General features: G+C 43.8%; 1 protein-coding gene across 3 annotated transcripts in view; it reads right to left on the bottom strand.

Moving 5' to 3' along the window:
* Positions 1–12,375, bottom strand: part of LOC140480977 (interleukin-1 receptor type 2-like) — a 52,388-nt gene that overhangs the window by 5,091 nt on the left and 34,922 nt on the right. For 2 of the 3 annotated variants that reach the window (XM_072576585.1, XM_072576584.1), the window contains 3 exons: positions 8,506–8,571; positions 7,043–7,178; positions 4,633–4,769 (listed from right to left, as the gene is read on the bottom strand). In XM_072576585.1, coding sequence (XP_072432686.1) covers positions 4,633–4,769; positions 7,043–7,178; positions 8,506–8,571 — 339 coding nt within the window. The remainder of the gene's footprint in view (positions 1–4,632; positions 4,770–7,042; positions 7,179–8,505; positions 8,572–12,375) is intronic. The other variant, XM_072576586.1, reaches the window with a different exon arrangement.

Below are 12,375 nucleotides of genomic sequence, written 5' to 3'. Positions count from 1 at the left end.
TCCATGAGATCTAACCTTGCTAACCAGTCTCCCATGGGGCATCTTGTCGAACGCCTTACTGAAGTCCTTGTAGATCATGTCTACCACTCTGCCCTCATCAATCTTCATTGTTACTTCAAAAACCTCAATCAAGATTGTGAGACATGATTTCCTACGCACAAAGCCATGTTGACTATCCCTAATCAGTCCTTGTCTTTCCAAATACATGTACATCCTGTCCCTCAGGATTCCCTCCAACAACCTGCCCACCACCGACGTCAGACTCACTGGTCTATAATTCCAATGGCATGTCCTTACCTTCTCTCTGAAATAGTTGTACCACATTAGCCAACCTCCAGTCTTCCAGCAACTCACCTGTGACTATCAGTGATACAAGTATCTCAGCAAGGGGCCCAGCAATTACTTCCCTAGCTTCCCACAGAATTCTAGGGTACACCTGATCAGGTCCTGGGGCTTTATCCACGTCTATGCATTTCAATACATCCAGCACTTCCTTCTCTGTAATATGGACATTTTTTTCAAAATGTCACCATTTATTTCCCTACATTCTGTATCTTCCATGCCCTTCTCTACAGTAAACACTGATGCAAAATACTCATATGGTATCTTCCCCCATCTCCTGCGGCTCCTCTCAAAGGTCGCCTTGCTGATCTTTGAGGGGCTCCATTCTCTCTCTCGTTACCCTTTTGTCCTTAATGTATTTGTAAAAACCCTTTGGATTGTCCTTGACTCTATTTGCCAAAGCTATCTCATGTCCCCTTTCGCCCTCCTGATTTCCCTCTTAAGTATACTCCTACTGCCTTTATACTCTAAGGATTCACTCGATCTATCCTGTCTATAACTGACATATGCTTTCTTCTTTTTCTTAACTAAACCCTCAATTTCTTTAGTCATCCAGCATTCCCTACACCTACCAGCGTTTCCTTTCACCCGAACAGGAATATACTGTCACTGGACTCCCGTTATCTCATTTCTGAAATCTTCCCATTTTCCAGCCGTCCCTTTACCAAGAAACATCTGCACCCAATCAGCTTTTGAAAGTTCTTGCCTAATACTGTCAAAATTGGCCTTTCTGCAATTTAGATCTTCAACTTTTAGATCTGGTCTATCCTTTCCCATGACTATTTTAAAACTAATAGAATTATGGTCACTGGCCCCAAAGTGCTCCCCCCACTGATACCTCAGTCACCTGCCCTACTTTATTTCCCAAAAGTAGGTCATGTTTTGCACTTTCTCTAGAAGGTAAAATTACATACTGAATCAGAAAACTTCCTTGTACACACTTAGCAAATTCCTCTCCATCTCAACGCTTTACACTGCCTATTTTTGGAAAGTTAAAATCCCCTACCATAACCACCCTATAGCTGAGATCTTACAAATTTGTCTCCCAATTTCCCGCTATTAGGGTGTCTACAATACAGTCCCGATAAGGTGATCATCCCTTTCTTATATCTTAGTTCCACCCAAATAACTTCCCTGGATGTATTTCTGGGAACATCCTCAGTACAACCGTAATGCTATTCCTTATCAAAAACGCCACTCCTCTTCCTCTCTTGCTTCCCTTTCTGTTTTTCCTATAGCATTTGTATCCTGGAACATTAAGCTGCCAGTCCTGTCCATCCCTGAGCCACGTTTCTGTAATTGCTATGATATCCCAGTCCAATGTTCCTAACCATGCCCTGAGTTTATCTGCCTTCACTATTAGGCCTCCTGTATTGAAGGAAATGCAGTTAAATTTATCAGTCCTACCTTGTTCTCTGTGTTGTCTCTGCCTGCCCTGACTGTTTGACTTGCTCCTTTTCCCAACTGTACCAGTCTGCAATTGATCTTTTTCCACGCTATCTCCCTGGCCCCCGCTCCCACCCCCACCTTACTCGATTAAATCCTCCCAACAGCTCTAGCAAATCTCCAATTCATGTGCAATCCATCCTTGTACAGTTCACTTCTACCCCAGAAGAGATTCCAATGATCCAAAAATGTGAATCCTTCTCCCGTAAACCAGCTCCTCAGCCATGCATTCATCTCTATCCTCCTATTCCTACCCTCACTCGCTCATAGAACTGGGAGTAATCCAGATATGACTACTCTCGAGGACCTCCTTTTTAAATTCCTGCCTAACTCTCTGTATTGACCCTTCAGAATGTCATCCTTTTCTCTTCTTATGTCGTTGGTTCCAATATGTACAATGACCTCCTGCGGGCCTCTCTCCCCTTTGAGAACATTCTGCACCCTCTCTGAGACATCCTTGATCCTGGCACCAGGGAGGCAACACACTATTCTGATTTTTCACTGCTGGCCACAGAAACGTCTGTCTGTGCCTCTGATTAGAGTCCCCTATCACAATCTATCACTTGGAACATGATGTACCCCTCATTGCATTAGAGCCAGTCTCGATACCAGAAACTTGTCTGTTCGTGCTACATTCCCCTGAGAATCCATTATCCCCTACATTTTCCAAACCAGTATACTTATTTGAAATGGGGATAGTCACAGAAGACTCCTGCACTACCCATGTACCTCTCTTAACTTTCCTGGAATTAACCCATTTATGTGACTCTACCTGTGACTTTTCTCCCTTCCTGTAACTGCCATCCATCACACCACCTTGCTCTTGTAAATTCCTCATTGCCTCTACCTGTCGTTCCAACTAATCCATTTGATCTGATAGGATTCACAACCAGTGGCATTTATTGCAGATATAATCCTCATAACATGTAAACTCTCCCTAAATTCTGACAAGAAGAGCATATCACTATACTAAGGGCCATTTTTGCTTCTTCCAATCTACAGACCCAGAAAATAGCACTGTCTTATTCCTCTGCAAAACACTGCTCCAGGCTAACTTAATACTTACGTCATATATTTTTAAATTTAATCAAAAGACATATCTCAATAAAACATATAATCACGAAAGAATCAACTCTACTCACTATTGTAGATTAACAGCAAGGCTATACTTTAAATTTATTCACTTATCTGTTTCTGTGTTGTAACCTCTCCCAAACAGGTTCCTTCAAGCTCAGTTGTGAACTTTTCTGTTTGTTAATTTTCCCAGTCACACACTGATGTCCAGTGATATATGAATTCAACAGCAAAAGCAGTAACTGCGCAGGTTGACTGCTGTGTCAGCAGTATGGGTTTCTTTCTCTCTTGCTCTCGTGCACTGACCTGACCATGTGCTGTCTTTGGGCAGAGGTTTTTTTTTGAACAGTTCAACCTCCTCGTGGGAGCACGAGGCAGCGCTGATACAGTCATCGATGTAGCGGGGGAAAAGGTGAGGAGTGGTGCCAGTGTAGCTGCGGCTGAAGAAGGGCTCATGCCCAAAGAGTCCTGAAGAAGGGCTCATGCCCGAAACGTCGATTCTCCTGCTCCTTGGATGCTGCCTGACCTGCTGCGCTTTTCCAGCAACACATTTTCAGCATGTGCTGTCTTTGTCTGTTAGTCTCCCTTTTAAAAGTGCTGTTGTTTTGACCTTTTCTTTAAAGTTCCAAAACAATGCAACAGCATATAAAACAGTAATTGCCGCTCCTGGAATTTGAGGAATTCACCTCTAACACCTAAAATACCTCAAAAAAAGAGCAACCTGTTACCGCCAGAATTTTTTACAGTCCTCCATCTTGGATTCCCCAAAATCCAATTTGACAAAATGAGTTCAGATCCAAAAAAGAATTGTAGTGCAGCAACATTAAAATCATATATCTCTATCGTGACTGGGATAGAGGGGAGTGGGAGGATGATTCACACAGCCTGGAAAGCACAGGTGAAGTTAAAGTAGATCTGTAACATATTGCTTGTGAAAAATCAGAGCTTCTCCCACCACCTGTTTTTCTATCGGTGAACACTCATGAGGGAGAATCCTGTGTGGTCAGTACAATGTCACAGTGCTATACTGTCAGTCAGTATTGAGGGAATGCTGCACTGTCAAGTGGTCAGACTTGAGGAGGTACAGCAATTCAGAGAGTGATTACTGAGGAAATGTGGCACTGTCCAATGGTCAGTATTGAGGGAGTGCAAAGAGTTAAGAGAGTCAGTGCTATGCAAATGCTACACTGTCAGAGGGTGAGCACTGAGAGGACGCTGCACCATTGTTTTGGATTGCTGCTGAGATTTGGGAATTTCATAGACCATTTAGACGCAGAGCAGAGAATTTGTCTCTGTTGTTTGCACCACACCAAGCTCTTAACCAATATTGCAGATCGAGTTTATTTTGTAAATTGTCCCATTTCCCTAGTCATTACCATAGTCGTACCAGACCATATGGCTTGTCTTTCATTAGAAAGGACTGGTGGTGATTTAACCTGATGGTCACTGTGACTCGGGTGACGGGAGTGGTTGAAAGGGATAGTTGTTTATGGTAACCTCAGCCAGTGATGGGAATCGAACCAACACTGTTGGCATCATAGTGCTTTGTGAACAAGCTGTCCAGTCAACTGAACTAAACCGAACACTGCCACACCCCACCCCGGTTCCCTATATTACATGACTGACTGTGCTGCATAGCCTCTGCAATATTGCAATTCTGTTGCTGCTAAATGCATGTTCTTTCCTTCCACTGCAGTTGATGAGCTTTACTACCAGCTCATTCTGAAGCTGCTCACTTGCTAGCATTTCTGCCACCTGCTGTTCATTTACCTAAGGTGATGGTTTTCACTGAACTTCCAGTGGGATTCAGCACAGCACACGTGAAGTTAGTCTTGAAATCTCCAGGCGTGACTTTGGTGAACTCCAAATATTTCTGGATAAGAGTTTTTCCATTTTCAGTCATAAATCTGTGAAGAGGTGATGGAAGAGCTGATATTGTCATGTCAGGAGGAAATACTGGCTGAGGAGTAGGCTGCGATACATCAAGGTTAACTTAGTGAACAGAGTTATGCCTGAGGAATTTGTTAACCTGCCTTGGTTCAACACCTTCCCCAATCTCCCACATGCCATTCTCTCCGTGACTCTGTACCTCTGTATCTATAGCCCTTCAATCGTTCCAATCCTCCAATAAAAGCAAAATATGGATGCTGAAATTGATCTGAAATGCAAATAGTAAGTTTTGGAGGAACACTATAGGTCTGACTGCAGATGTGGAGAAAAACATTTTTTGAGTCCAATAAGATGCTAATGCTGCTTGAGTTCTGGGTTTGTTTGTGCCACCTGCTTTGATCACTCCACCACAGGCCGCCATACCTTCAGGCCCTAAGCTCTGGAGTTCCCTCCTTAACTTTCTTGCTCTCAGCTCTTCCTCTTTCAAATCACCTTGCTTAATGTCTGCTTAATGCTTCAGTTGCTCATTTGTCTGTTAATGTTCCTGAAATGGTGTTGGTAGAGCCGAATCTTTGTGCAGACTTTCCATTCTCCTCTGCCCTATAAGCTTGCCTTCAATTCTGTTCCGTCCCTACCTTCTGCTCCTGAGGTGTGCAGCTGTCACCTGTTCCTAGGGATGTGATCATCGTAATGGAGCCTGCTCCTTCTTTCAATATGATCATGGTGCATCATCCATCTCAGTCCCCTGTTCCCATTTTCTCCCCATATCCTTTGGTCCCTTTAGTCTTAAGAACTATATCTACATCCTTTTTGAAAGCATTTCAATGTTCTGGCCTCAACGTTTTCTGTGGCAGAAAATTCTACATGTTCCTCATTATCTAGGTGAAGAAATGTCTCCTCATCTCAATCCTAAATTGCCTACCCCATATCCCCAGGTTCTGGACTCCCTGCGTTTGCCCTGACTGATCCTGTTAGATCCACCCCTGTGTTAGTCTAGACAGTGACTTCCAACAGATCGTTACACATGATAACTAACTGGATACATAATTGGCTTAACAGCAGGAGTCAGTGGAAGTTAGAGGATTGCTTTTCAGACTGGAGACCTGTCACCAGTGTTCCACAGGGACTGGTTGAGGGTCCTCTTTTGTCTGTCATTTATATAAATGATTTGGATGAGAGTATAGAAGGTGTGGTTAGTAAATTTGTGGGCAACACCAAAATTAGTGGCATAGTGGGCAGTGAAGAAGGTTTAAGGTTGTGAAGGAATCTTGATCAACTGGGTCAATGGGCTGAAAAATAGCAGATGGATTTCAATCTGGATAAATGCGGGGTATTGCATTTCGGTCCAACAAACAAAGGTAGGGCTTACACAATTAATTGTAGGGCCTTGGGTAGTGTTGCAGAACTGAAGGACCTAAGGGTGCAGGTATATAATTCTTTGAAGTTTGCATCACTTATATTCAGGGTGGTTAAAAAGGTGTTTGACACTCTTGGCTTCATTGCTCAGTCCTTTGAGTACAGAAGTTGGGAAGTCATGTTGAGGTTGTACAGGACATTGGTGAGGCCTCATCTGGAACACTGTGTCCAGTTCCAGTCCAGTTATATGGGAAGGATATTATTAAGTTGGAGAGAGGGTTCAGAGCGATTTACTAAGATGTTACAAAAACAGCAATTGCTGGAAAAGCTCAACCGGTCTGTGGAGAGAATCACGAGTTAACGTTTCAAGCTGAATGATCCTTCTTCACTTGATCCGAAACATTAACTCTGATTCCTCTCTGCAGTGCTGCCAGATTTGCTGAGCTTTCCCCACAATCTCTGCTTTTGTTTCTGATTTACAACATCCACAGTTCTTTCAGATTTTATTTACCAGAACATTGTCTGGTAATGGAGGTTTGAGTTATAAAGAAAGGCTGAATAGGCTGGGACATTTTTCACTGGACCATAGGAGGTTGTGAGGGAGGTTTCAAGATTAGATGGTACATTTTTAAGGTGAGAGCAGAGTTATATATAAAAAAAAGAGGGTGATTTGTGTATGAAGTGAACTTCCTGAGGAAGTGGTGGCTGTGGATACAATTACAATGTTTAAAAGACATTTGGTAACTACATGAATAGGAAAGGTTTGAAGAGATATGGGTCAGGAGCAGGCAGGTGGACGAATTTAGTTTGGGATTATGTTTGGCATGGACTGGCTGGACCGAAGGGTCTGTTTCTGTGCTGTGTGACGCTATGACTTAGATATCTCACCTGACTAGATATTTACACCAAGTCATAGTTTAATGTATTAACTTACATTTCCTGTCCTTCTTTCACCCTGCTGTTCTCAAACACATCCTCGATGAACTCGTGGTTTGCCAACCAGTAAATGATTGTGGAAAATTTGTCAGTATAGCAAGTAATTGCTTGGCAGTTTAGCTTCAGCGATTTGCCTGCAGGGAAGTAAAGATTGATTTTTGTGAATGTCTGTATTGCCCAGTTCAGCTCTTGTACAATAGGTAATATTACCACCCTGACAAAATATCAATCGTATTCATGGTGCAGTTGGTGTTCAGCTGTGGCTCAGTCGGCACCACTGTTTAAGTTCAAGACCTACAATCCAGGCTGAGGCTCTCATTCCGGTACTGAGTGAGTGCTGCATTGCCTGCAGTGCTACTTTTATTCAGCTGAGTCATTAAACTGGCACCCATATCTCTGAGTGTGAAAGAAATACTGGCTGATATGTTTCCTACATAATAACCCTCTGGGGGTGGGAGTTGGAGGATGAGAGAGAAAAGGCTCTCACTGGATTTGCAATTCAGAGAACTAGGTTCATTCCCTGGAGTAAGGGTTCAACTCCCATCATAGTAGCTAGTGGAATTAATAAGTGAATAAAAATAAGAAATGCATCCCCTCAGCACTCACCCTCTGACAGTGTGGCTCTCCCTCAGCATTGTCCTCCGACAGTGTGGCACTACCTCAGCAGTGACCCTCTGACAGTGCGGCACTGCCTCAGCATTGACCTCCGACAGTGTGGCACTCCCTCAGCACTGACCCTCTGACAGTGCGGCACTGCCTCAGCATTGACCTCCGACAGTGTGGCACTCCCTCTGCACTGACCCTCTGACAGTGTGGCACTCCCTCAGCAATGATCCTCTGACAGTGTGGCACTCCCTCAGCAATGACCCTCCGACAGTGCGGCACTGCCTCAGCACTAACCCTCCGACAGTGTGGTACTCCCTCAGCACAGACCCTCCCAACAGTGTGGCACTCCCTCAGCAATGACCCTCTGACAATGCGGCACTCCCTCAGCACTGACCCTCCGACAGTGCGGCATTCCCTTGGCACTGACCCTCCGACAGTGTGGCACTCCCTCAGCACTGACCCTCCAACAGTGTGGCACTCCCTCAGCACTGACCCTCCAACAGTGTGGCACACTGTCAGTAGTGCTCTGAACGTAAAAACTTCTGATCAAATCTCTGAACTCATACCTGAACCCACTGTTCTTCCTCAGCAGAGAGGGTTATGTGCTGGATCCAAGCAGTCACTGGTTCTTTATAATCTTGCCCTTTCTGAAATTGCCTCCCTGTCCCTACATCAGGTTGAAGAAGCAGACACAAGGTGCAACATCCCAGTTAGCTCAGCACAGTCAGCACATTCCCAGAATGAATGTGAAGTGTTCTAGCTCTCTGTCAGTTCAACACCAGTGCCCATAGGGCTGTCAGTTACAGTGGTGGTTCTCAAATCAAGATGTAATGTGCATACAGTGGTCATACTTACCTAGCTCAGCTTTGACAGTCGTTCCACTGGGTACAATGATTTTTGGAGGACCATATGCATCAGACCCTGTGGGAACAGAAGCAATTCATTTAGACATGCTCAAGAGATGAATTTGGGCCATAAACAAAATCCACCTTCCACAAAGTGCTGTAACAGAAGGTGATCATTGTGCCTGGTCCTCTGTTCCATTAAACCTCACTCAATTAGGATCTTACCTCCTTCCTACCTTTAGTTTGGCCAAAGATCTTTGTTTGATAATTGAAAATTTACTTCCACTCTCTATAGCTTTTGGAGGTGGAAGAGAGAGTTAGAATTCCAAGCTCCTTTGTCACAGAAGCAAAGAATTGTTGCCACACAAAGGACGTTCAGCCCATCAATTCTGTACCGCTGTCTGAATGAACAGTCTCTTTTCTGCCTGACTTCCTTCTCAGATAATTATCTTTTGAAAGCCTTGATTAAATCTTCCTTCACCACAGCTTCAGGCAGTACCTCCCACATCCTGACTGCTTGCTGTGTGAATTTATTTTTTGTCTCTATTGCTTCTTTTGCTAATTACCTTAAAACTGTGCCCTGTCATTCTTGATCTTTCTACCCAAGGGAATTGATCACCCCTCTCCAAAGCCCTCTTGGTTTTGAATACCTCATTAAAACTTCCTGTCAACCTTCTCTTTCCCAAGCAAAACAGTCCCAGCTTCTCCAATCTATGTACATGACTGAAGCTCCTTATCCCTACACATGCTGCATTAGAGGGAGAATGGCCATGGAAGAGGAGGTGCCTTCTGTCATCGCTCCTGAATGGCCTGGCTCAAATGTTAGGTACACGCACGCACACACAGCACTGTTGTTGGTGAATATCGAACAATGTTGAGTCAGAATACAAAGGCATAGAGTGCTCGGTGTCATTGCGCAATCATAACAATCTTTCTCTCAATGTCAGCAAGACAAAAGAATTGATCACTGACATCAGGAAGAAAGGTGGAAAACACACTAATATCAACATCAACAGAGCTGAGATGGAGAGGGTCGGGAAGTTCCTCGGAGTGACATTAACCAACAATCTGCCCTGGACTTCCCATGTACATGCGATGGTCAAGAAGGCATAACAATGCCTCCTCTTCTTCAGGATGATTAGGAATTTGGCATGTCCATAAGGACCCTCACCCAACCTTTACAAATGCACCATAGAAAGCACATTGCATAATGGCCTGGAATGGCGACTGCCCAGGACCATACAAAACTGCAGAAGGTTGTGTGCACAGCCCAGACCATCAGGCAAACCAACCTTCCATCCATGGACTCCATCTACATTTCTCATTGCTGCAAAAAGGTTGCTAACATTATCAAAGACCCCTCCTACCCTGATAATACTCTCTTCCACCCTCTTCTGTAAGGCAGAAGACACAAGCTTGAACCCATGCACCAATGGCTCCAAGAACAGCTATTATTGGTCTGCTGAGTGGACCTCTCTAACTTCAAATCTGACATTGACCTTGCTTTGTGCACCTCTGTTCAGTGTAACCCTGTATCCCTCGCTCTGTCTAGTCTCCCATGATCTATATGTCCTTGTTGCTATGGTCTGCCTGTACTGCTCACAAAACAAAACTTTTCACTGTACTTAGGTGCATGTGACAACAATAAATTAAATCAAATTCTAAATTTGAGGAAATGTAAGTCCAGATTGTGCAACATGCCTTTAGATTATGACCCTTTTCTTATTGCATTATTTAGGGTAATCTGTACAGTTAGATCCTTAACAATATCTCTTTCCTGAGGTTCATACAGACTGGAGAGTTGGCCATTTTTTTTTCAACAAGGGGGGATTTTCCCAAATTCTGGGGTCTAGGCTGCATCTCACAAGAGGCAAGTTAAAAAGCTTGGCACAGGTTACAGTGGTGTAACACTTGTCTGACTGGATTGAGAGAAATGAGCCCAACCAGTAGCTCAGTTTGATCATTGACATTGCAATAAAAAGCTGGGATCAGTGAATATGACCTCACACTGTCAGCTTGTTGTAAAAAACAACTGGTACACAATGACCTTCAGGAAAGGAAATCTGCCATCCTACCATGGCTATGTGTCTCCCAAAGTGGTTGACTCTTTACTGTTCTCTGACATGGCCCCACAAGACAATATAAAATCAGAATTTGGCCCATTAAGTCTGCTCTGCCATTCAATAGGATCAGGGCTGACAAAATGTCCACTTTCCTGACCTTTCCCCACAACCCTTGATTCCTCAACTGATCTAGAATTTATTCCACCTTAAATATACATAAGGACGTTCTGTGACAAGGAGTTCCAAAGACTCTGAACCCTCTGAGAGAAGAAATTCCTCCCCATCCCAGTTTTAAATTGGCGCTGCTGTATGACAGCATCATTTCAAACTGCTTTGACAGACTGATGGATTACTGTGATTTGAAAAGAAGGCAATAACTTCTCACAGTATCCATGGTGAGCAGTATTTGCTGAGCCCCTGAAAATGTGTTCCTAGAGAGACATGAGACTCTGCAGTGTGTTCCTGACTGGGCTGGTTGCTGCATGTAAGAGCTGTTCATGTTGCTGATGGGAAAGAAATCTCATCATAGAGAAGGTAGAAAGGAAGAAAGATTTGGTTTTATTTAACCACTTTTTACCACCACAGCAAACTTAGAACACTTTGCACTCACTGTCACATTTAGGTAGATACTGCAGCTAGTCTGTGCATAGCAAGATCCCACATGCAGCAAAGTGATAATGATCCAGATTGTGTGATTGTAATGTTTATAAATCCCTCCCTAAGGTCATTGGGGTCTACCAACATCAAATGGAGCTGCTGCAGTTCAAGAAGGCCGCCTTCTCAAAGGTAAGGTCAGTGAAGTTATGGACCGCGCTGAAGGATGTTACAGAGGGACATAGAAAAGCTGCAGAACTGGGCTGAGAGGTGGCAAATGGAGTTTAATGTGAAACAGTGTGAGGTGATTCATTTTGGAAGGAGCAACAGGAATAAAGAGTACTGGGCTAATGGTAAGATTCTTGGTAGTGTGGATGAGCATAGATCCCTGAAAGTTGCCACCCAGGTTGATAGGGTTGTTAAGAAGGTATATGGTGTGTTAGCTTTTATTGGAGAGGGATTGAGTTTTGGAGCCATACTGCAGCTGTACAAAACTCTGTTGCGGCCACACTTGGAGTATTGAGTACAGTTCTGATCACTGCATTATAGGAAGAATGTGGAAGCTTTGAAAAGGGTGCAGAGGAGATTTATTAGGATGTTGCCTGATATGGAGGGAAAGTCTTACGAGGAAAGGCTGAGGGACTTGAGGCTGCTTTCATTAGAGAGAAGAAGGTTAAGAGGTGACTTAATAGAGACATATAAGATAATCAGAGGGTTAGATAGAGTAAACAGTGAGAGCCTTTTTCCTCAGATGGTGATGGCAAACACGAGGGGACATAGCTTTAAATTGAGGGGTGATAGATACAGGACAGATGTCAGAGGTAGGTTCTTTACTCAGATAGTAATAAGGGTGTGGAATGCACTGCCTGCAATAGTAGTAGACTCACTACCTGTAAGGGCATTTAAATGGTCAGTGGATAAACATATAGATGAAAATGGAATAGTGTAGGATAGATGGGCTTCAGATTGGTTCCACAGGTCAGCGCAACATCGAGGACTGAAGGGCCTGTACTGTGCTGTAATGTTCTATGTTCTATGTAACTAGGTAAGGGCAATAAATACTGACCCAGCCAGCCATGTCCATGTCCATGTCCCATGAGTGAATTTTAAAAACCTGTCTGGACATGTAATGATGCAGCTCCAGGGCAGATGGACTTTCCTTGTCCCAGAGAGAGAGACACACACAGGGATTCTGTACTGTGCCATTAGGTCATCTGATTATA

The sequence above is a fragment of the Chiloscyllium punctatum genome, chromosome 9 (assembly GCF_047496795.1).
Source record: "Chiloscyllium punctatum isolate Juve2018m chromosome 9, sChiPun1.3, whole genome shotgun sequence".
NCBI lineage: Eukaryota > Metazoa > Chordata > Chondrichthyes > Orectolobiformes > Hemiscylliidae > Chiloscyllium > Chiloscyllium punctatum.
This window is presented reverse-complemented; position numbering and strand designations above follow the sequence as displayed.